A 26,242-nucleotide genomic window follows, 5' to 3' on the forward strand; every position below is an offset into this window, starting at 1 on the left:
AATAACAAGAACAATAATGATAATGACAATCCTTGTATTAAAAATTCAAAAGAAAGGGTCGGCCCTGTAGTATAGTGGTTAAGTCAGGCGGGCTCCAATTCAGCAGCCCAGGTTCATGGGTTCAGATCCCATGGACCTACACTACTGCCAAGCCATACTGTCTTGGCAACCCATATACAAAATAGAGGAAGACCGGCACAGATGTTAGCTCAGGGCTAATCTTCCTCAGCAAAAAAAAAAAAAAAAAAAAGAGGAAGATTAACAACCGATGTTAGCTCAGAGAGAATCTTCCTCACCAAAAAAAAAAAAGAAAGAAAGCAAAAGAGCTAAAAAAGAGAAGGGGAATTTTGTCTCTTATCAGTCTCTATAATCACAGGCTACATCATCCCCCTACCCTTTCACACAGAGGAAACGATATACACCACACTCTTCAACCACTTAAAAAGAATGGAGTAGAAGTAATAACTTCGAAAGAAACAGTTGACACATATAACTTGTTCAACTATTCACTCATTGACTTTAGTCAAAAAATATCTATATTGTATCTTTTATGGGCCCAGTCTCATAAAAGAAACAACTTAAGGAGAGTATCGGCTAACAGAAAATCAAATAGACAAAAGGAAAATTAAACAGCAATAAATATCACAACCGTTACATAAAAAGTCAAATTTTCAGTACTTTTAATAGGTTTATATTTCAATTTACCAGCTTGAATTTTTCAACTTCACAAAAAATTTATCTCTTAATTACTGCACTAACCAAAATATTCTTTTAGTGAAAATCTTATATAAAAGTACTGATTAGCCAAGCTAAAAAAAAAAAAAAAAAAAAGGCAGAGTTAACATTAAAAACCAAAATGAGGTATACGTCTCAGTTGTTTGGCACTGAAATAGGAAAAGTAAGCCCAAGAAACAGCATTAAGACTGGCTGCACACAAATTAGAGAAAACAAGCTCAATACATTTGTTTATTCAAGAAACAAGTATTTTTTAGCATCTGCAATGCAAGTGAAGCAGACACAGTTGCTGCCCTCTTAAAGCACACGTTCTCATTGGTGGAAATGGCATTAACCAAATAATCACACGCGTGCATATGTAATGACAGAATGAGAAAAGCACTATGAAAAACAAGTATGAAGGACCTTGAGAGGATAATTGAGGGGCCTAATTTAGATTGAGGAACCAAAGAGGGGCTTTCAGAAGTAGCGACATATTTACACTAAGACCTAAAGGATGAGTAACAGTAAGGCAGAGGAAACAGGATATATAAATAAATGCCCTGAAGCAGAAAAGAGACTGATAAACTAAGGAAAGTGAAATGTCATACGTGTGGAGTGTGGTGAGAGAGGGAGAACACCAGAAGTTGAAGATGTAGCCAGACTCTAAAGTAAAACAGAAATCCACTCATAGGAATAACATGATTCAATTTAAGTTTTCAAAAGATCACGATGACTGCTAACTGGAGAAAAAGTGGAACAAGAGTGGAAAATAGATCTCTTAGGAAACAACCACAATAGTTCAAGAACAAGATGATGGTACCTTAACTAGGGTATTGACACCAGAAGTTGAGGAAGTAGATAAATATGCCAAGTATTTTGGAAGTACAATTGACTGAATGAAGTGATGGAATGAATGTGGTTAAGGAAGGCAGATGAGGCAGAAAGAAATGACAGTTAATTACTAAGTTTCTAGAGTGAGCAATTGAGTGGACAAAAAGGTATCACTAATATAGGAAATATCAATAAAACTGACTTGGGGAGAAGATCAGGGGAATTCAGTTTGAGGAATAAAAAGAAGGAGATTTTTGTGAAACATCCAAGAAGAGGTATCCACTAGGAAACTGGACATCTAAATAAGGATCTGGGCTAAAGTCATAAAGTTGAGAACTGTCATCAACTAGACAGTATATAAGTCATTGGAGCACATAACATCATCTAGAGTTTGGAATGTAGGTTAAGAGAAGAAAAGGATCCTGCAGCAAACCGTAAACACTATGACATTTATATAGGAGGAAGGGTGGAAGAGAAGTAGACAAAGGCATAAAGTAGCACTCAAAGAGGTATGAAAAAACCAAAAGAGTGTGTTATCATAAAAGCAAAGAGAAGAAAATGTTTCAAAAAAAAAGAACATAATTTCTATTAATATTACTAAAAGTTCTTGTAAAATAAAAACTTCAGTGTCCAACGAATTTGACAAAATAGAAATCACTGGGGTCCTTCCTTAGCAAGAGCAGTTCAGATGGAAAGTGAGAGACAAAAGGTGGACGAAATGAATACGGAAGAATTGATGGAGGAGAATTCCATTAAATGTGATTTATGAGAAATGCAGCATTCCCACTCAGAACATAGCATGTCATTCCAATTATTCAGACGACAGTCTTCAGTAACACTTTAGTGTTTTCTTCATATAAGCCTTAAGGTTTTCTTTTTGTATGTATTTTTGGTTGTTTTAGGTTTTCAATTCTTATGAGTGGGTTCTTTTAAAAACTCTTTTAAAAGAAACACAACTTTATCATATACACACACACATATCCTGATAAGATTGCCTTTTGTCAATAATAATGAACACATTCATTTATACTTTAATTTTATATTTCTGTTTACGTTCTTACATTTTTAATATTTTTCACTTTTTGTTTACATTTATATTTCCACTAGTTATTGTCTCAACTATTTGTTTCAGAATGTAAACGTACACTATGAGATATACAAAGAATTCTAAACTAGTATAGCATATATTAATAAGCAAAAAAAACGAAAAGCATACCTTACCATCTCTGAACTAGAACTGAAACAACTATCTGTGGGCCTTGGAGAGCAACTGGTAGACCAACTACTCTGTGAAGACTCAAGATCTGAAAACGAACATTTAACTCGTGAAGAATGGTATTTATTAATACTCTACTAAATATATACACAGGCAGCAGATATCAGCTGGTAACATAAGTTTAGCTAACATACTGCAGAGCATTTTAAAAGTGTGCCAAAACGAGTTAAAACTTGAGAAACTCCGCATCTTGGATTTCTGACAGAGTATCACGGGTTTATTCTACACTTAAAAGTTTTTCATCTACAAGTGAAATAAGGGTACATAAGGCAAGAAAGGAGAACAGAGAAAATTCAATTGATTTTTTCTAATATATGAACAATGTTTTATGAACAAATAATTTAAATAATAATTTAAAGTGTCAACCTAGAGGAAGGAGGAATAAGGCAAGTTTATTAAGTCCAAAGCACCAGATATTTGCTAATCTAATAAACGAAGCTTCCTTGTACAATAAAAGCTGTATTTAAAAAATCAACTCAAAGCATCCAGTCCGATATTCTTTCATTATGTGCTTAATGTGTTCTCTTATGATAGCAAGTAAAGTTTAAAAATAGGCCTGAGAAGTAGGTCATGACTCCTCACAATGCATAAATACTGTAGACCAAGAGGGACGTGCGTTCACACTAAAGTAGCAACAAAAACAACAAAAAGTAGCTACCACCAAATCTAACAAGAGACATGCAGAATCTACTTGAGGAAAACTTTAAAGTGCTTAAAGGTGTTCTAAACAACTATTAAAGATACAAAATTAGGCTGAATTAACAAAAAGACATCCCTTGTTCTTAGATAGGTCTACTCAACATCATTAGTATGATAATCCACACTAAATCAATATATACACTTAGCATTTTCCTGATAAAACGAAAATATTTCTTTGGAGCTACACAAGTTGATTTTAAAGTTTATATAAAAAATAATCAAAATTAGCCAGGAAAATTCTTTAAAAAGTACAAAGGGAGGTGTAACTGTTTTAGAAATTAAGCATACTATAAAGCACTTACCATAAAAATAGTACAGTATTAGCACACAAAGATTAGGAAAGACCAGTAGAACAGCAAAGAAAGCCCAGCACATATGAAAAGTTAGTACATAAAAAAGGTGGTATCACAAATGCCTAGGGAAAAGATGCATTTTAAAAACCTGAATCAATACACATCTCACACCTTAAATCACAATAAACTCTAAATGGATTAAAGATTTAAGTGTAAAAATATAAAATCATACTAACACTAGAAGAAAACATTAAGTGAATTCATTTAACCTGGGAGTGTAGAGTCTTTCTAATTAAATCCAGAAGTATAAAAGAAAAGATGAATAAAATCAACCACATAAAAAAATACATTAATCCTTTGGCAAAGCAGGAGATATCATAAGCAAAGTCAAAACAAATCAAAAACCAATAATAAACTAGGAGGAAATATTTGTGACATATCACAAAGACCTAAATCTCTTTAATATATAAAGAGTTCTTAAATATCAAGAAAAAAATACCAAAAATTCAATTGGTCAAAAGACACGAATGGAGACTTTAAAGAAAAAGAAATGAAAACAGACATCAAATATTTTTAAAAGACGCTCAACTTGACTTATAGAAAAAGAAAAGCAAACTTAAACTGCCATCTATCCGTCTGTCTACCTATCTATTTTTATAAAACTCACAAAAATTCCCAAGTTTGAACACAATCCCTATTGGTGAGGCTGTGGAATAAAAGGCACATTTCTGGTGAGATTGCCAAATGATGCAACAGGGAATTTGGTAATATCTATCAAAATTGAATTTTGGCAATAATAACTACACAAAAAAACAATGTATCTCCCCTTTGACACAGCAATCCTACTCCTAGAAATTATCCTGAAAATGTACCTCCACAATTAAGAAACATATACACAAAGTTGTTCACCAAGCATTGTTTATAAGAACACAATACTGGACACAAGCCAAATGTCCACCAACAGGGCATGACTGAATAAACTATAGCCCATCCACATAATAGATTACCAAATTGTCATAAATAAGGGATGAAGAAATGTCTAGTGCTAAGATGGAGAAATCTATGAGAAAGTTACTAAATAAATGAATCCATTTAATTCATCTATAAAATATCCTATATTATACAAAATATCCTATACTACATTTAAGTGAGAAAAGTGGAGAACTAAGACTCATGTGAATATGTGTGTTTATATATTCTTAGGCTTTATTTTGAAGAAAAACAGAACACAACAAAACATAGTAAAATGATAAACCATAAACCAATAAAAAAGTTACTCATATGAGGCAAAAGGAAATAGGGCAGACAAGATAGGATAGAAACCAGACGACTGGTTTACACTTCAAAAATTTAAATTAAATCCAAAAGAAAAAAGTTGATAAAGATTTCTAGGTATCCTAGCAAAGTAGATATCCGAAAGAATCATTCTATCACAGAATATCTAAAAAGTACCACAAACTATTTTTCATAAAAAGACAGTATAGACTAAAATGACCACTCAAATATGAAGTATTTGCTACACACAGCCTACAAGCAATTAGAATCTAGTATATATATATATGAAAGATATATAGGATATATACATATATATCTACATATAGAAAAGATATATCCTATAAGGAAAGCCAAACTTTCTAAAAGAAATATGACCAATAGACATGAAAGGTATTTCACAGATAAACAGGGGTGGCAAATCAACCTAATTAATAATGGGAAATATAAATTAAAATTACAATGAAATACCAGATTCCAACAATGATAAAAAGCTGATCCAGTGTTAGTGAGAATATGTAACAACTAAGAGTCTTAGCTCCTGCAAGTGGGAGTTTAAACTGGCACAACTACTTTATAAAACAATTTTGTATTACCTAGAATAGATGAAGATGCGCATAACATTTGAACTAGCCAATTCTATTCCTTGACTCATATTCAAGAGAAATTTTTCATACATGTGTGCCAGGAGAAATGTCAAGAATTGTGCAAGTAGCATTGTTTATTATAGCAAAATATTCAAAACAACCTAAATAACCAATGCCAGAAAATGTATAAATTGAGGTACATTCACACAACAGAAGGTTGCATAGCAGTAAATAAATCATGAAGTATACTAGAGTCACAAATATCAGAGTGGGTGAACAAAGAAAAGCAAGTTGCAGCAAAATATATAGCATTTGCCTCAATCTGTGAACAGTTCAAAACCAAGCAATGTAAAAGTCTATGTGTGATACCATAAAAACAAACTCAGGATGATAGTTACCTCTAGGGGGCAGGATAGGAAATGCAATTGAGAAGATCTTCAAATGTACTGATTACGTATTATTTCTTAAGCTACAAAGTGAGTACAAGGGTATCTATTTTACTATTATTCGCTAAAATGTACATATATGTTACATATATTCATCATGTATAACACATTTTATAAAAGATAAAAGTAGTTTTGAAGACAATTGCATTACTAGTATATTCTAAGATATCTAGGAAACATATTTGCTGGCAAAAACCTAAAAAAAAAGCACTTAAAACAATTTCCACTTAAATCTTAGTTTTTTTAAAAGAAAAAAATTCACTTATACTGACAGACTTTCGTAGTAGAGGTTGGCCTGCCTTTTAAAGAACACGTTCCTCCTTTTTCCATCAGACTCTAAAAGAAAAATAAAATTTAAGAACTCCTAAGTATACACAATAATATCCACTTATAGCTCCCTTTTCACCCCACCAAATCATTTTACAGTACTCTTCCTTCATATTACTTTAATTCCACAAAGATAATTTTAAACTCACAAAGAAAAATTTGCCTATGACAAACAATAAAACAAAACAAAATTGAAATTCATTTAGAAACAGCAAGCAACAGAAGAGACACTTGATAAGAAATGAATTGACAAAAAAGAAAGGATTCAGGTAATCATAACAAATGCAGCTGAAAAAAGGAAAAGATACTAAAGCAATTTGGAGATTTATTCTGTTTTTCTTTTTCTAATTTGTTAAGTTGGATATCAGTTCATTTATTTTCAGGTTTTTTAAATAGTAAAAGCTCTTAGAGGTATCAATTTTCTACAGAACACACCATTGGTTTTGGTTTTCATCAATTTCTATGTAATTTGTAATTTATTTTCATTTCCTTTTCTTTTTTTCTTTTTCAAAACCAGAGTGTTTCTTAATTTTCAAGAAGATCAGGGAGGTGAAGCAACTTCTTTTCCTCTTCTTTAGTTCTAATTTAATGAATTTTTTATTAGAGAATATGGCTATGAATCTCTCCTTAGATAAATCTCTTAGACTTTCTTTGTGGCTTACTACATGAATTATGTTTGCAAATATAGTAGGGACTTATAGAAAACATATATTCTCTGTTGGTGGGATATACAGTTTTTGATAGACAGATAGGTAGCATAAAGGAGAAACCATCTAGTTGTTCACCAAACATGTTTCCCTTTCCTTTTAAGCATACAGCTAAAACACATTTCCTACCCTCCCTTGGAGTTGGTTTGGACACGTGATTTAAGTTCTGGTCATGGGCAAAGTGGTGTACACCACTGCCAGTGCTGGCCCATAAAAATTTTCTCCACAATCCTCCACTTCCTTTTCCCTTCCACTATACCCAGTATCAACAAGTTGGAAACCTACCAGTTGAAGATACCACAGTCCCTACCAGCTTGGAGCCCTGAATAACTTTGTCGAGCAAAGCCTCTTTTCTAACCTCACTGTTTAATCATTTAAAAAGCCTTGTACATTCAACTCTTAGAATATTCAAGCCCCAAACCTGCACCAGTAAGACACAAGCTGAGAAAGCTATATAGACCCGCAAGACAGGCAAACACTCCAATATCCACTTCAGATCTGTTGATAGAGGATAACAGACAAATAAAATGGTCCCAAAGAGAAGAAACTAAATTATTTAAGGAATTTCCCCATCCTCTAGGATAGCAAGATTTTCACACAATGTCTGCCCAGCAGGATTTCATGATCGGTATGGATCAGTAACTCTGTATCACCTCTTCTTCTCCTTTCTGAATGGGCTTTTCATTGAATTTTTACTCTCCTTGTTCCAATAATATATATTTTATTTATATATATATCTTGCTATCTTTTTATTTTTAACCTCTATTATTATGTTCTACATGTTTCTTGAAAAACTATAAAGATTATTTTTTTCTTCTCAATTTGATATTCTTTGAATCTTGTTAAGAAAAATCAACCTCTTTATATTTCATATATTAATTGCTAAGCAGGTTTCGGTCCTTACATTTTACCTTTCCCATTTATCTAAAAGTTATTTCATTCTTTCCCATCTTGATCAGGCTTCCTAGTGTGACATCCCCACTCCCTTGAATTCTGAATATCTTCTACGTGTCTTCATTTCTCTAGTGATTACCTTCCCATTGGTAACAACCATAATTTAAATCTTATTCCTCTACTACTTTAAAATTAAATAAGTTCCAGTTCAAGATGGCAATGCAGGAGGATCCTGAACTCACCTCCTCCCACAGACACACCAAATCTACAGCTACATACAGAACAATTTCCTCTGAAAGAAACCCCAAAACAAGCTCAGAGACTCCCATACATCAGGGGAATGAGAAAAAACCCACAGCCAAATGGGTAGGAGAGGCCGAGACACAATCTTACCATAAACCCCACCCTGGGCATGGTGATCCACAACCAGGAGGGAACCCACAACTCTGAGCTTCTCCCCAAGGAGTGAATGGCTTGACCCTCATATCTGGTACTTGAACTTTTAAGACCTTCACTGAAGAGATAAGCCCCCAAAACGTCAAGTTTTGAAAGCCAACAGGGCTTGTGTCCATGAGACCCACAAGGCTACATGGAACTGAAAAACAGTTCCTAAAGGGCTCACACAGGCTCACCATGCTGCACCCCAGGGCCTAGAGCAGAGGCAGCTCACTGACTATCCAGTCTTTCTGTGAAACAAGCCTATTAGCTTATCCTCATAGCTGCAAACTAAGAGTCAGGCTTCTAATTAAACTCACATCTAAGGGCTGACTGTAATCCTCTCCAGTGAACTCGGAGGCTGGGTACCATCTTTCCACTCTCCCGCTGCCTCGCTCATGGTCACCAGTACCTTGCAGAATGGAGCTTACATTTGAGGGTCCCACAGGACTGTAACAAATGGAGAAAGAGTTCCTAACTGGCTACCCTCCAGGGCAAAGCAAAGAGACAGTAGATTGAATCGCACCCCAATCCTTCTGTGAGAGAAGCCTATTTGCTTATCTTAAATCTTTGGCCTAAGGAGCAGGCTTCTAATTTAACACACATCTACAGGCCTACTGAAACATTCTCCAAAGACCATAGAGCCCAGCAGGCACCATCTTCACAGTCCAACTCTGCCTTGCTCCAAGTCACCAGTATCTCCCAGAAAAGAGCTTGTGCACATTGTCTGGAGGCCCAGTTTTCGCAGCTGCCACCCATGGGATGCCCCTTGATCAGCTGGCTCTGGTAGCCAACAAGGTTTTGAAGAGGATCAGAATTGGCCATCTGAGCCAGCCCTGATGGCCTAGTGGTTGAAGTTCGGTGTGTTCCACTTTGGTGGCCTGGGTTTGGTTCCCGGGCATGGAACCACATGACTCGTCTGTCAGCAGCCATGCTGTGGTGGCAGACCACATAGAAGAACTAAGACTTACAACTAGAATATACAACCATGCACTGAGGCTTTGGGGAGGGGAAAAAAAATGAAAGAGAGACGAAGATTGGCAATAGATGTTAGCTCAGGGCAAATCTTTCCCAGAAAAAAAAAAAAGAATTTGCCACCCCAAAATGTGTTTCTTTGCCTTGATTATTTTAAGGACAAAAGAGTCTTTGACTCTTTGAAAGAAATTCTGACCTTCCCCCTAACTGCCTAAAAGAATTTAAGATAGAAGGGCCTGTCCCAGGAAGGAGATATCACCATAGATAATTCTAGGTGTGGTAGACAGAAAGACATCTAGCAAGGGCCATTTTATCAAAAGATCTCTTTCCGTTCCCATTGTCTACAGATGGCCCAGCAAACACTTGTTTATCAAACATTTGCATTTCCATCGTCATGTAAATTGCCTTCCTCTCCTTTGAAGTTCCAAACCGCTACCCCCAATATCCTCCTTTATCTTTAGCTGAAGATGGTATTAAGGTGGCAATTTCAGCCACTCCAGCAAGATTTTCCTGGGTTTCTCCCATGTACATATGTTATCAAACTTTGATTTTCTCCTGTTATTCTGTCTCATGTCAATTTAATTCTTAGACCAGCCAGAAGGACCCAGAGGGTAGAGGAATTGTTTTCCTCCCCTACAGTTTACGTTCACAGGTCCCACAGGACTATAACGAACAAAGAAAGAGTTCCTAACCAGCTACCAGTCCAGAGCACAGCAGTGAGGCAGCAGACTGAAATGCCCGTCTTTCTGGGAAAGAAGCCTATTAGCTTATCTTCATACCTGTGGCCTGAGGGACAAGCTTCTAACTAAGCACAGACCTACGGGCTAACTGCAATCCTCTCCGGAGACCAGGAAGCCCAATGGTTACCATCTTCACACTCTCCATCTGTCCCACCCTAGGTTGCTAATGTCTCCAAGAAAGGAGATTGTGCACATATCTAGCACCAGGGTTTGTGTGTCAGCTGCCCAAAAGACACATCCCTTGATAGCCTGGCTCTGGTGGCCAGCAGGGCTTGTGTTCATAGATTCAACAGGATGTCAGCAAACAAACAGTTCTTATATGGCTATCACACCAGGGCTCAGTGCAGACGAGCACACAAAATGCTCATGTCAAAGTCTTCCCGTGAATGAGGTATATTTACATACTTCAAAAGCTGCTGCATCAGGGTTCAGTTTCCAATTAGACTGAATCTAGATGTTGACTGAGATCTTCCCTATTGGGACACCGGCAGGTTTTTGCACACCCTCAAATACTGGGAGCCACTAAAAATAAAGTAGACTGCTTGAACAACCACAAAGGTTTGAGAGACAACCAAGAGCTACAGCAGGGTTGAAACATAAGGTTCATCTCCTGCACGAGGCCACTTCTTCAAGACTAGAGAGGTGGCTGTTTTACAGAATGCATGGAAACCAACACAGAGAATCAAGGAAAATAAAGAAACAGAAGAAGACATTCCATATGAAAGAACAAGATAAAGCCTCAGAAAAAGACCTTAATGAAATAAGTGATTTACCTGATAAAGAGTTCAAATTAGCCATCATAAAGGTGCTCACCAAGGTCAGGAGAAAAATACATGAACAAAGCGAGAATTTCAACAAAGAGAACATAGCGTAGAAAGTATAAGAAAAATACCAAAAATAAATCACAGAGCTGAAAAATACAATAGAAAGGTACAAAAGAAGACTAGATGAAGCCAAAGAAAGGATCAGCAAACAAAAAGACAGGGCAGTGGAATTTACCCAATCAGAGGAGCAAAAAGAAAAAGGAATGAAAAAGAATGAAGATAGCACAAGGAACTTATTGACAACATCAAGTGGACCAATATTTGTATTATAGGGGTCCCAAAAGAAGAAAGGGGCAGAAAATTTATCTAGAGAAATTATGACTGAAACTTCCCTAACGTGGGGAAAGAAACAGACATCCAGATCCAGGAAGCCCAGAGAGTTCCAAATGAGATGAACTCAAAGAGACCTCACCAAGACACATTATAATTAAGTTATCAAAAGTTAAAGACAAGGAAAGAATCTTAAAAACAGCAAGATAAAAACAACTTGTTACATCTAAGGAAACCCTCATAAGACTATTAGCAGATCTTAAGCAGAAACTTTGCAGGCCAGAAGGGAGTGGCACAACATAGTCACAGTGCTGGAAGAAAAAAACTGCTAGTCAAGAATATCCTACCCAGCAAAGCTGTCCTTCAGAATAGAAGGATAGATAAAAAGTTTTCCAGACAACCAAAAGCTAAAAGAGTTTATCATCACTAGACTGGCCTTACAAGAAATGTTAAAGGGACTTTAAGCTAAACCGAGAGGGCCCTAAATCAGTAACAGGAAAACATATAAAATTATAAATCTTACTGGTAAAGGTAACTATAGAGTAAAATTCAGAATAATCTAATGTTGTAGGTGATGGGTTAATCACTTATAAAGCTAGTATGAAGGTTAAAAGACAAAAGTACTAAAAATAACAACTACAATGATTTGTTAATAAATACACAAGATAAAAAGATATAAGTTGTGACATCAAAAACATAAAACTTGGGAGGGCAGTAAAAATTTAGATCTTTAGAATGCATTCAAACTTAAGTTTTTAAGAACTTAGAATGTTATAAGTTGTTTTACATAAGCCTCATGGTAACACAAAGCAAAAACCTACAGTAGATACACAAAAGATAAAGAAAAAGGAATCCTAAGCACACCATTACAGAAAATCATCAAATCACAAAGAAAGAAAAAAAGAAAAAACAAAGGAATTACAAAACAGTCAGAAAAAAATGAACAAAATGGCAATAAGTCCACACCTATTAATAATTACTTTAAATGTAAATGGACTAAATTCTCCACTCAAAAAATACGGAGTGGCTAAATAGACTGAAAAAACAAGATCCATCTATATGCTGCCTATAAGAAACTCACTTCAGAGGTAAGGACACACACAGTCTGAAAGTAAAGGGACAGAAAAAGATATTCCATGCAAATGAAAACCAAAAAAAACCTGGCATAGCTATACATATATCACACAAAATAGACTTTAATACAAAGAGACTTGGAGACAAAGAGAGTAATGAGAGACAAAGAAAGTCATTATATAGTCATGCACCACATAAAAACGTTTCATTCAACAACAGACTGTGTATACAACAGTGATCCTTTAAGAAAAGTAACATATAGTCTAGGTGTGTAGCAGGCTATACCATTGAGGTTTGTGTAAGTACTGTAAGAGAGGAAGAAATTTTCCTCTACTCTTCTAGGTTTTTCTGGCTGATCTAAAAATTAAATGGACACGAGACAAATTAACAGGAGAAAAACAAAAGTTTAATAACCTGTACACATGTGAGAAACACAATAAAACCAAGTAACTAGCCAAAGCCTTCACCTTAAATATCATCTTCAGGTAAAGACAAAATAAGATGTTGGAGATGAAGAGAGTCAGGGACTTGAAAGGGAAAGAAGGCAATTCACAGGTAAGTGAAAAGGAGCAAATGCTTAGAAAACAAGTGTTTGGCCACAGAAACAGAAAAACACAGAAGGGAGTCCAAAAATCAGGCTTTTCTAGGTGCCTTCCTGTCTATCACCTAGTTCATGTTATGCTAAGGTGATAGCTTGCTTCCTGAGACAGCTTTTTTTAATCTGAATTCTTTTAGGCAGTTAAGCGGTAGGTTACAAGACAAACTTTCTAAGTCTTTTTTTCTCAAAAATAGTCAGCCTAAAACAATCCTCATGTTAAAGAGACACATTTTCGGATGGCAAATTTTGTTCCCCTTTAGTATGCTCTATGAGGTTCTCACAATGATGAAATTGCCTACTGACGTATTTCTCAGAATGTATCCCGTCATTAAGCAATGCATGACTGCATAATAAAAAAGGGGTGAATCCAACAAAAGGATATGACATTTGTAAATATTTATGCACTCAACACAGGAACACCAAAATAAATAAAACAAATATTAACAGACCTAAAGAGAGAAAATAGACAACAATACAACAGTAGGGGACTTTAATACCCCACTTTCATCAAAGGATAGATCATCCAGTCAGAAAATCAATAAAAACATATTGGCCTTACATGGCACTTTAGACCAGATAGACCAAACATACATACACAGAACATTCCATCCACAAGCAACAGAATACACATCCTTCTCAAGCACACAAGGAACATTCTCCAGGATAGACCATATGTTAGGCCACAAAACAAATCTTAATAAATTTAAGAAGACTGAAATCACATTAAACATGTTTTCTAACTGCAATGACGTGAAACTCAAAATCAATTACAAGAAGAAAACTGGAAAATTCACAAATATGTGGATATTAAATAACATGCTCCTGAACAACTAATGGGTCAAAGAAGAATCAAAAAAGAAATTAAAAAATATCTTGAGACAAATGAAAATGGAAATACAACATACCAAAACTTATGGGATGCAACAAGAGCAGTTCTAAGATGGAAGTTCCTGGTGATAAATGCTCACATTAAGAAACAAGAAAGATCTCAAATAAACAACACAGCTTTACACCTCAAGGAGCAAGAAAATGAACAGACTGAACCTAGTTAGTAAAAGACGGAAATAACAAAGATCAGAGTGAAAATAAATGAAATAGACACTAAAAGACACTAGAAAAGATCAATGAAACTAAGAGCTGATTTTTTGAAAAGACAAACAAAATTGACAAACCATTAGCTAGACTTAACAAGAAAAAAGAGAGAGGACTCAAATAAATAAAATCAGAAATGAAAGAAAAGCCGTTACAACTGATATCACAGAAATAAAAAGCATCATAAGACACCATTATGATTAATTATACAACAACAAACTGGACAATCTAGAAGAAAAAGATAAATTTCTAGAAACATACGACCTACCAAGACTAATTCATGAAGCAATAGAAAATATGAATAGACTTATTACTAGTAAAGATATCAAACCAGTAATCAAAAACTTCCCAATGTCAAAAGTCCAGGACCAATGGCTTCCACTGGTGAATGCTGCCAAACATTCAAAGAAGAATTAATACCTATCCTTCTCAAACCATTTCAAAAAAGAGAAGAGGAGACAACTCTTCCAAACTCCTTTTATGAGGCCAGCATTACCCCGATATCCAAACTAGTCAAGGACACCACAAGAAAAGAAAATCACAGGACAATATCCCTGATGAACATACATACAAAAATCCTCAATAAAACATTAACACTTCAATCTAGGTGAATGGCACTATCCCATCAACTACCCATTTACCCAAATAATAAATCCAGGTCTCCTTCAATGTTTTCCTTCTCCCTTAACTAATCAACAACAACTATCAAATCAAGATCTTCTAAATCTTTGTGATAGCTCTTCCCTCATTTCCATCCTTACTTACACTGCTCAATTTCAAGCCCTCATTATTTTTTGCCCTGCCTTGAGTCATGCCACTTCTCAAATCTCTCATTGTTGCTAGAGTCAACTTTTTAATACTCAGATGTCATCAAACTCCTCTACTAAAATTTTTTCAGTGGCTCTGTTTGGTGACAGAAAATAAAACTGGTATATGTCATGTAAAGTCTTTTATGATCTAGCCCTTTATATTGTCTAGAATTAGCTTTTGCCATTCCGCCATCGCTTGTAATTTACACTATAGTAGTAGCAATAACAACAACTGGAATGAAGTTACTTTGCAGCTTCTAAAATAAGCTATACTCTCTCACTTGTTAGTTTCTATCTATGTTGCTTCTTCTTCATAGTATGAAGGCAGTTTGTCCATTTGGTAAACTTATTAATTGATATCCAGATCAAAAGTTTTCTCCTCTATTACATCTTCCTCCTGACTAGCCATGAAACTTAGAATTATTTTTTACTTGTCTCCCACTGCCCTTTGTACAAACCCCAATTGGAGCAATTTATCTAAATGTATTATATTTTTTTCTGTTTCTGTCTAGCTACTAGACCATAGCTTCCTAAAAACAGGTCCCATGTCCCTTCATCTCTGTACCTTGCAGAGTCTAGTGCATAACACAATATAAGCTTCATAAGAACAAAAACTGTTTCTTCACCACTGAATCTTCAGTGTCTAGCATACAGGAGAACGACAATAAATTCTATTAAATGAATTCATGATATGTACTCAATGTACATACTGAAGACAAAAAGACAAAACAATTAATATAGTTGAAAATACACAGTCAGATAAGACAAAAATTTGAATCCTGGCTCAAATGTGTAACTTTGAACAAGTTATTTAATCTTTCTGAACTTGAGTCTCTTTTGCTGTGAAGAGCTTACAGGATCCGGCTCTTGTAGATTAGAACTAAGTGAAACAGAAACTAGTGACCTACTCAACAAAGAATTCAAACAAAATATCATGAGGATGCTCACAGATATGCGGAGAAGAATGGATGAACACAGTGAGCACATCAGCAAAGAACTGGAAGATATAAAAAAAAAAATCAGAAATGAAGAATACAATACTCAAAATGAGAAATTCACTCGAGGGACTCAATAACAGAGTAGAGGAAGGAGAAGAACGGATCAGCGAACTAGATGAAAGACTAGAGGAAATCACCCAAGCAGAACAGAAAAGAGAAAAAAGAATTAGACAGAATGAGAAGAGAGTAAGGGAACTCTGGGACAATATCAAGCGTGCTAACATTCAGATTATAGGGGTCCCAGAAGGAGAAGAGAGAGACAAAGGGACAGAAAGTTTATTTGTAGAAATAAGAGAGGAAAATTTTCCTAACCTGAGGAAGGAAACAGACATCCAACTTCAGGAAGCACAGAGAGCTCCAAACAAGAGAAGCCCAAAGAGGCCCACATCAAGACATATTATAATCAAAATGCCTAAAATTAAAGACAAAGAGAGAATCCTAACAGCAGCAAGAGAAAGGCCGCAAGTGACATATAAAGGGAAGCCCATCAGACTATCAGCAGACTTCTCAGTCGAGACCCTACAGGCAAGAAGAGAATAGCACGACATATTTAAAGGCTAAAAGGAAAAAACCTACAACCAAGAATACTCTATCCATCAAGGTTGTCATTCAGAAGGGAAGGAGAGATAAACAGCTTCCCAGACAAGCAAAAATTAAAGGAGTTTATCACCAAGAAACCAGTTCTGCAAGAAATGCTGAAGGGACTTATTTAAGTGGGAAAGCAATAACCACAAATAGAGATAAAAAAAAATTATCAAAAAAACCTAAAACAACAACAACAAAAGACAGGCAATAAAATCACTAGTAAGGTAAAAGGACAGTAAAGGCAGCAGATCAACTACCTGTGAAGATAATATGAAGGTTAAAAGACAAATGTACTAAAATCACCTATTTCAATGATAAGAGGGTAATAGATAGACACACACTAAACACAAGACTATATATGATGTGAAAAACATAATGTGGGAGGAGGGGAGTGAAAAAGTAGAGCTTTTAGAAAGAGGTCAAGCTAAAGAGTCTATCTACTCAATATAGACTGTTACATGCACAGTATATTAAATAGGATCCTCATGGTAACCACAAACCAGAAACCTATAACAAGCAGGACAAAAAGTAAGACAAAAGAAATCAAACATATTACTAAAGATAACCATCAAACCACAAGGGAAGAGAGCAAGAGAAAAAGAAAGGAACTGAGAAGAACTACTAAAACACCCAAAAAGAGAAAAAGTGACAAAATGGCAATAAATACCTATTTATCAATAACTACTTTAAATGTCAATGGACTAAATGCTCCAATCAAATGCCATAGGGTGGCCAACTGGATAAAAAAACAAGATCCATGTATATGCTGCATACAAGAGACACACTTCAGACCTACAGACACTCACAAACTGAAAGTGAAAGGATGGAAAAAGATATTCCATGCAAATGGCAAACAAAAGAAAGCAGGGGTAGCAATACTTATATCAGACAAAATAGACTTTAAATCAAAAACTGTAATAAGAGACAAAGACGGGCACTACATAAAGATAAAGGGAACAATCCAACAAGAAAATATAACACTTGTAAATATCTACGCACCCAACATAGGAGCACCTAAATATATAAAGCAATTATTAACAGACATAAGAGGAGAAATAGACAGTAACACAATAATAGTAGGGGACTTTAACACTCCCCTTACACCAATGGATAGATCATCCAAACAGAAGATCAATAAGGAAACACTCGCCTTAAAGGACACATTAGACCAGATGGACTTAGTAGATATATACAGAACATTCCATCCAAAAACCACAGAATACACATTCTTTTCCAATGCCCATGGAACATTCTCCAGGATTGATCACATATTTGGCCACAAAACAAGTCTCAATAAATTTAAGAAGATCGAAATAATACCGTGCTTCTTTTCTGACCACAAAGGTATGAAACTGGAAATCAACGACAGAAAGAAAACCAGAAAAGCCACAAAAATGTGGAGATTGAACAAAACGCTACTGAACAATGATTGGGTCAATGAAGAAATCAAAGAAGATATCAAAAAATTCCTGGAGACAAATGAAAATGAAAACATGACACGCCAAAATCTGTGGGATACAGCAAAAGTGGTTCTACAAGGGAAGTTTATAGCAATTCAGGCCTACCTCAACAAAGAAGAAAAATCCCAAATAGACAATCTAAAAGCGTACCTAAAGGTACTGGAAAAAGAACAACAAACAAAGCCCAAAATCAGAAGGAAGGAAATAATAAAAATCAGAGCAGAAATAAATGAAATAGAAACTAAGAAAACAATAGAAAAAATTAATGAAACCAAGAGCTGGTTCTTCGAAAAGATAAACAAAATTGACAAACCCTTAGCTAGACTCACCAAGAAAAAAAGAGAGAAGGCTCAAATAAATAAAATCAGAAATGAAAGAGCAGAGATTACAACGGACACCTCAGAAATACAAAAGATAATAAGAGAATACTATGAAAAGCTATATGCCAACAAATTGGATAATCTAGAAGAAATGGATAAATTCTTAGAAACATACAATCTTCCAAAACTGGACCAAGAAGATGTAGAAAATTTGAATAGACCGATCACCAGTAAGGAGATCGAAACAGCAATCAAAAACCTCCCAAAAAATAAAAGTCCAGGACCAGATGGCTTCCCTGGTGAATTCTACCAAACACTCAAAGAAGAGTTAATACCTATCCTTCTCAAACTCTTCCAAAAAATTGAAGAGGAGGGGAGGCTTCCTAACTCCTTCTACGAAGCAAACATTATCCTGATACCAAAACCAGACAAGGACAACACAAAAAAAGAAAATTACAGGCCAGTATCACTGATGACCATCGACGCAAAAATCCTCAACAAAATGCTAGCAAATCGAATACAACGATACATTAAAAAGATCATACATCATGATTAAGTGGGTTTCATTCCGGGGATGCAGGGATGGTTTAACATCTGCAAATCTAACAACGCGATACACCACATTAACAAAATGAAGAATAAAAATCACATGATCATCTCAACAGATGCAGAGAAAGCATTTGACAAGATACAGCATCCATTTATGATAAAAACTCTAAATAAAATGGGTATAGAATACCTCAACATAATAAAGGCCATATATGACAAACCCACAGCAAATATCATTTTCAATGGAGAAAAACTGAAAGCTATCCCTCTAAGAACAGGAACCAGACAAGGATGCCCGCTGTCACCACTCTTATTTAACATAGTATTGGAAGTCCTAGCCAGAGCAATCAGGCAAGAAAAAGAAATACAAGAGATCCACATTGGAAAAGAAGAAGTGAAACTGTCACTCTTTGCAGACGACATGATTTTATATCGAGAAAACCCTAAAGAGTCCACTAAAAAACTTTCAGAAATAATAAAGGAATATAGTCAAGTTGCGGGATACAAAATCAATGTACAAAACTCAGTTGCGTTTCTATACACTAACAACGAAGTAGCAAAAAGAGAAATTAAGAATACAATCCCATTTACAATTGCAACAAAAAGAATAAAATACCTATGAATAAACTTAACCAAAGAGGTGAAAGATCTCTACACCGAAAACTATAAAACATTGTTGAAAGAAATCGAAGAAGACACAAAGAAATGGAAAGATATTCCGTGCTCTTGGATTGGAAGAATTAACATCGTTAAAATGTCCATACTTCCTAAAGCAATCTATAGATTCAACACAATCCCTATCAAAGTTCCAACAACATTTTTTACAAAAATAGAACAAAGAATCCTACAAGTTATATGGAACAACAAAAGACCCCGAATAGCCAAAGGATTCCTGAGAAAAAAGAACAAAGCTGGAGGTATCACACTCCCTGATTTCAAATTGTACTACAAAGCCATAGCAACCAAAACAGCATGGTACTGGCACAAAAACAGACACACAGATCAATGGAACAAAATTGAGAGCCCAGAAGTAAACCCACACGTTTATGGACAGCTAATATTTGACAAGGGAGCCAAGACCATACGATGGAGAAAGGAGAGTCTCTTCAATAAATGGTGTTGGGAAAACTGGACAGCCACATGCAAAAGAATGAAAGTACACCATTCCCTTACACCGTGCACAAAAATCAACTCAAAATGGATTAAAGACTTGAATGTAAGACCCGAAACCATGAGACTTCTAGAAGAAAACATAGGCAGTATGCTCTATGACATTGGTCTGAGCAGCATATTTTCAAGTCCCATGTCTGACCGGGCAAGGGAAACAAAAGAAAAAATGAACAAATGGGAGTACATCAAACTAAAAAGCTTCTGCACAGCAAAGGAAACCATCAACAAAACGAAAAGAGAACCTAACAATTGGGAGAAGCTATTTGCAAACCATATATCAGATAAGGGGTTAATATCCAAAATATACAAAGAACTTATATAGATCAACAACAAAAAAACCAACAATCCAATTAGAAAATGGGCAAAAGATCTGAACAGAGATTTCTCCAAAGATATCCAGATGGCCAAGAGGCATATGAAAAGATGCTCAACATCATTAGCTATCAGGGAAATGCAAATCAAAACTACAATGAGGTATCACCTCACTCCGGTCAGAATGGCTATAAATAACAAGACAGGAAACAACGAATGTTGGAAAGGGTGTGGAGAGAAGGGAACCCTTGTTCACTGCTGGTGGCAGTGCAAGCTGGTGCAGCCACTATGGAAAGCAGGATGGAGTATCCTCAGAAAATTAAGGATAGATCTACCATACGATCCAGCTATTCCACTGCTGGGTATTTATCCAAAGAACTTGAAAACACAAAGGCATAAAGATCCTTGCACCCCTATGTTCATTGAGGCATTATACACAATAGCCAAGACTTGGAAGCCACCTAGGCGCCCATCAAGGGACGAATGGATAAAGAAGATGTGGTATTTATACACGATGGACTACTACTCAGCCATAAGAAATGACGAAATCCGGCCATTTGTGACAACATGGATGGACCTTGAGGGTATTATGCTGAGTGAAATAAGTCAGAGGGAGAAAGTCAAATACCATATGATCTCACTCATAAGTAGAAGATTAAAAACGACAAAAAGAAAAAAAAAACACATAGCATTGGAGATTGGACTGGTGGTTACCACTGGGGGAGGCAGGAGGGCAAAAGGGGTGATTAGGCTCACATGTGAGGGGATGCACTATAATTAGTGTTCGGGTAGTGAACATGATGTAATGTACACAGAATTCGAAATACGATGTACATCCGAAAAAAATAAAAATTTAAAGAAATAAAGAAATAAATGCATCTAGATTGGTTTTTCTCAAATAAACACATTATAGTTTCTGAAAAGGCAATAATTTTATTTCTAGACCTAAACTATAATTTCCCCAGAGTAAGAAAAGTAGCCTAAAAAGAAATTTTTCAATAAAAGCTAACCTTAAATGAAAGTACACTGCAAATACTAAAATATGACATGAATTATCAACTGACTTAATTGGAAAGATAATGTAAAATGTACTTTACCTCACCAAGTCCAAAGTTCCACGACTGCTTAGAAGGCAATTCTTTCAAAGGGATATTACCCCTAGGGTCACAAATAAGACAGTATTAAAGTTTGATTTATTCTCTATGAAAATTATTGTTCTAAATTATGGTTCCCAAAGTTGGCTGCAGATCAGAATTATAAGGGAAGCTTTTTAAAAAATAAATAAGCTCCATCCTAAGGGTGTGGGTCAAACTTGGTATTTTGTATTTTAAAATCACCCCCTTGAGTGATTCAGTTCTGCACCCAGCTTTGAGAACCATGTTCTAAAATCACTTTCATAAAGTACATTTTAAAATTCAAGGTCTAACATGCTAGTTTTCATTCATAAGTTTCTGAATACCTGGAAGTTTGACAGCAAAGAACCTAATTTTTTTATTTTATTAAATAAGTTGTGAATATTTTATTTGTTGTGCCAATCCCATAAAAATGGCATATAGGTATTCTTTTTACAAATAGATATTTTAAATATTTCCATAAGAAAGTACTTCTAAAATAAAAACCTATTCTAATTCATGATTGTTAATTACCAAGATTTGACTAAACCACAATTATTACCAAGAAAGTTAGGACTATTCCGAAACTACAAGTTTTCTTTAATTAAGTATAACTGCAGTCCCATAAACTCTTGATATGTTTGCTTATGCCATTAGCATCTGAATTCTATTACTCCCTTGTTCTGATTCTATACTAATCAAGCCACCTTCCCATGGAGAGCTGCCAAAAATTAGAAAACATGCTTATCATGCCAGTAAACATTCCTATATAAGTAACCCTTCTATTTCTTACTGTAAATTAATAAATTGACATTCTGGTGAGTGTGTAAGTTTCTTGAACACATAAGTCAGTTTTCTCAAATCTAATTAACACTAAGATTCAGATAAGATGACGGCTTTGTGCTGGCAAATACGAGCACCATACTCTCAACTAGGGTGATATTACTAAGATTCTGACAACTGGTAAGCCTTTGTAGAGGCCAGTCTGCCCACTCTGAGACAGCAACACCCCTACCTCACATTGCATCAATTCAACCCTTCAATATGCATTATAGTAGATGCTGAATTGCATTCCCCAGATTTACCTAAAAACTTACAAACGGTTCACTGGATATATCTGGATTGTCTTCTGTGGTGCCTTCTCTTGGTAATCACTTTCAAATTTTCCTTTAAAAATAAAAGTATGCATTGAACTAAAACTCTAGCACAGACTAGTTCTTTTTTTTAAATTGGAAGCTTATTAGCATGACCCATATGGAACGAAATCACTGGTCCACACAATGTCACATAATAGAATGTCACTCTATTTTCAATTTTATACTCCTCCAAATACACACACACACACACACACACACACCTATATTATATATAAATACGTACTAAAAACAAAAAGACCAATAGATTATTACCCTTCTCGTGTGTAACACCAACCTTTTTTTTCAGAGCTGGCTGGGAAACTATCCTTCTCAAAAGATGTACTAAGATTATTTCTTTCATGATCGTTATACTCTTTCTGATAGTTCTTGTTTGGCTGACACTTTTCTGGGTAACTTGTTTTATTAAAAGTAGAATTACTAAAAGTCAACTCTGGATTTGTAAACATACTTCTAATGCATCTCTCAGTGGAATGGTTTTTATCAGAACTAGTGACTGCACAAATATCTCCCATACTGTCAAAATCACACTTGTCAAAGGTTTTCTTTATACTCCACTGATCTATGTTTAATAAATTGATCACATTTTCACTAATAAAAGAGTCACAATTCTCTGACAGAAGACTGGGTGTTGGCTGGTTCGCATCTTCAAGAAAATTTGAAACCTCTTTCCTATTTTCTTCCAAAATATGTTGTACTGACTGTTTTTCAATAATGAAGTCTGACTGTCTTCTCTCATCCATGGTTCCACAATCTTCACCTGTAACTATATCAGGTCTTTCAGTAAGGAAATTCCGATTTCCTGGACTTTGAGATAAATAAAAACATATTTAACAAGAAAAGCATAGAAAATTTTCATTTAGAAACTTAAAGTTAAATTCTTAGAGAACATACTGAGTAGCTACTAACATTTACCTGGACTATGTTTTCAGTTTTTTATTTGAATAAATAATATTGTTTTGGGTGGAAATTTGTCTAATGTGCCTCAGTGAGTATGAAAATAATCTACACTTAGTTTTGTATTTCAACACAAAAAAATGTGTTGAAATGAAGTATGATGTGGTTCAATTCACTGTCATATTAACAAAATATGACCAACCTATATCATGTCTTCTGTAATAAGGTCTAGTGAATACCCTAGACAACCACTGCATGTAACTGCTGCTCTGTTTAATCAGAGAAAGATATTTTGAACACACTGCAGGGAAAAATCATCCCCAGTGTTAAAACATCAAATCAGAGTTATCAGAACACTATAACAGATATCTCTCAACCTAACAAGGATATAAAAACAACTCTGAAGTTCCCAAGGGAGAGCAATACAGATACAAATGCATATATATGTAATAAAGCCAAGAGATAAGATGAATTAGATGAAAAGGTTAGCCTAGATAACTTATAAGTTCCCTTCTAATGTATAAATCATAATTCTAAGTTATGTCCAACTTGTATAAAAGAATCAAAGCTATTATACGAAATAATTAAAAATCAAGATATTCTGGGGCTGGCCCTGTGGCAGAGAGGTTAAGTTCACACGTTCCACTTCAGAAGCCCAGGGTTTCACCAGTTCAGATCCTGGGTGCGGACCTAGCACACTGCTCATTAAGCCATGCTGACATGGCGTCCCATATAGCAGAAGCAGAAGGACCTAAAACCAGAATATACAACTATGTACTGGGAGGTTTTGGGGGTAAGAAGAAAAACAGAAATAAATAAAGATTGGCAACAGATGTTAGCTCAGGTGCCAATCTAACAAAAAAAAAAATCAAGATACTCTGGATTTTCTTGCCATTGACTATCCACAAATTTACTTAGGGGTGGGCTGTTCCAGAGATTGGAGGTACCAAAGAAATTTAGAAAAGAAACATAGACTGCTAAAACTGATTGATTTCCAATTTTATTTTTTAAGTTATTCATTAAACATCTAATGAGCAGGTCCACCTGCCGTGTTCCAGGCACTATGCCACGTATTGGGGACAAAGAGAGAAAAGAATTCAGTTTGGCATTAAAGAGAGAGAGAGATTTTGTCCAGGAATGTTCATAGACCGTGATCCTACACTGTTTCTCAATACGGGTCTTAGTGGTGTTTTGAGCAGAATAATGTTATTCTGTGATATCAAAGGCATAACCTATAGCACGCAATAATATACACCATTCACACCAGAGAAATTGTATTACTTTAAATGAGAAAATAAATGTAAAAGCACTTCATAAATTAGAAAGCACACTACAAATGTAAATACTCATTTTTAAACAGCATTTTAAGCATTCTGACTCAGAAGAATCACTCACTGAGAGATCTGGAGAACAGAGAAATGTATAATGCACAGTTATTGCTCACAAGAAATAGTCTGGAAGGGGAAAGAAAAACTAGAAAGTGATAAGTGCTATTCTACAGTGTTACGACAGTAGATAAAAGAAATGCTTTTACTTGAGAAAAATCAAGTAGGTGGCATTTGATTTGGGGACTGAATGTTGGGAAGGATTGCTACTTGTAAAGATGACAGAGAGAAATGATGCTAAAAATATAAAAGCCTTACTAAGATAAATCGATCCAACTTCTTTAACACTTTTTCCTATAGATAAAAGTTCATTCATTTACGGACTACAATATGGATAAATTCATTATCTGAATAAGCCTTTATGTGCATTAAACAGATATTTAATGTATGCCTGCCATGTGGTAGGGAGATGATACAGCTTATATTCTAGTGAAGGAAGATAATAACAAATAAATAAGATAACTAACCATTAATAAGTACAATGGATAAAAGAAATAAACAAATAAAAAAGATAATTACAGCAGCTTTATAGGTGCTAAAAGATCAGACGATGGAACAACTTGTGTTGGAGGTCCTTTTCAGATAGCTGGTCAGGAAAGTTCCTAGCAAAGAAGTGATAAATAAGCTAAAGATACAGAATGATTAGACATATAAAGAGAGGAGTATGCATACTGCAGGGGGATGGAATAAACACAAATACAAGATTTGCAGCACATGTGAGAAACAAAAAGAAGAGGAGTAAAGCTAGAATAGAATCAGTGAAAGAAAACTTACGGCCTAAGGCTTAAAAGGTACAAAAGGGCCCAGATCATGTAGAGCTTTATTTTTGAAAAGAGCAATAAGAAATATTGAAAATTGCTAAGTACAAAAGTAAAACTGTCTTGCTTTTTGCCTTAAAAAATATCAGTCTGACTGCTGGGTGAATGTGAATATCCTGATTTCCATCTGGCCAAAATGAAGTTAGAGAAACAAGATTTAGCCTCATTGACTGACAGAATTATAAAACTGGACAAACTGTATGAGACAATGGCTTTCAGACTTGGGCCATTGGATAGAATAGGATAACGATCCCTGACAGAGAGAAAACAAGTAAGGTGAATTCTATGACTGCTCCTAGCTTATTGCTTGGAGAGAGTATCCAAGCCACAGAACAGAGAGGGGAAATCCAGTTGGAGCCCACAGATTCCCTTTGTTGAGGAAACAGCACTGGAAGGTCAGGAAGACTGCAGAGAACAGAGTATGCAGGGCAGAGTACCATGAAGGAGAGTGCTTCAAAGAGAGAGGGCTCCAGAGATCTACAGAAAGTTCTCAAATCTTCAGCTAAGTACTGATCAGCACATGCGTATGAAGTAATTACCCAAGGCTGGGAAAAGCAACACCCAAGATGAGAAGATTGAACAATTCCAGGAACTCAAACAGAAATGGGAAAATTTT

At 35.4% G+C, this 26,242-nt stretch overlaps 1 protein-coding gene across 9 annotated transcripts in view; it reads right to left on the reverse strand.

The window, feature by feature from the left end:
• Window positions 1-26,242, reverse strand: part of LOC106822500 (regulator of DNA class I crossover intermediates 1) — a 154,702-nt gene that overhangs the window by 80,099 nt on the left and 48,361 nt on the right. For 4 of the 9 annotated variants that reach the window (XM_070495416.1, XM_070495417.1, XM_070495418.1 and 1 more), the window contains exons 8-12: window positions 22,804-23,333; window positions 22,470-22,539; window positions 21,358-21,418; window positions 6,394-6,457; window positions 2,770-2,852 (exon numbers count right to left, since the gene is read on the reverse strand). In XM_070495416.1, the coding sequence (XP_070351517.1) occupies window positions 2,770-2,852; window positions 6,394-6,457; window positions 21,358-21,418; window positions 22,470-22,539; window positions 22,804-23,333 (808 nt within the window). The remainder of the gene's footprint in view (window positions 1-2,769; window positions 2,853-6,393; window positions 6,458-21,357; window positions 21,419-22,469; window positions 22,540-22,803; window positions 23,334-26,242) is intronic. The other 5 variants (XM_070495422.1, XM_070495423.1, XM_070495424.1 and 2 more) reach the window with 2 other exon arrangements.

Source organism: Equus asinus, chromosome 23 (genome assembly GCF_041296235.1).
Source record: "Equus asinus isolate D_3611 breed Donkey chromosome 23, EquAss-T2T_v2, whole genome shotgun sequence".
Classification (NCBI taxonomy): Eukaryota; Metazoa; Chordata; class Mammalia; order Perissodactyla; family Equidae; genus Equus; species Equus asinus.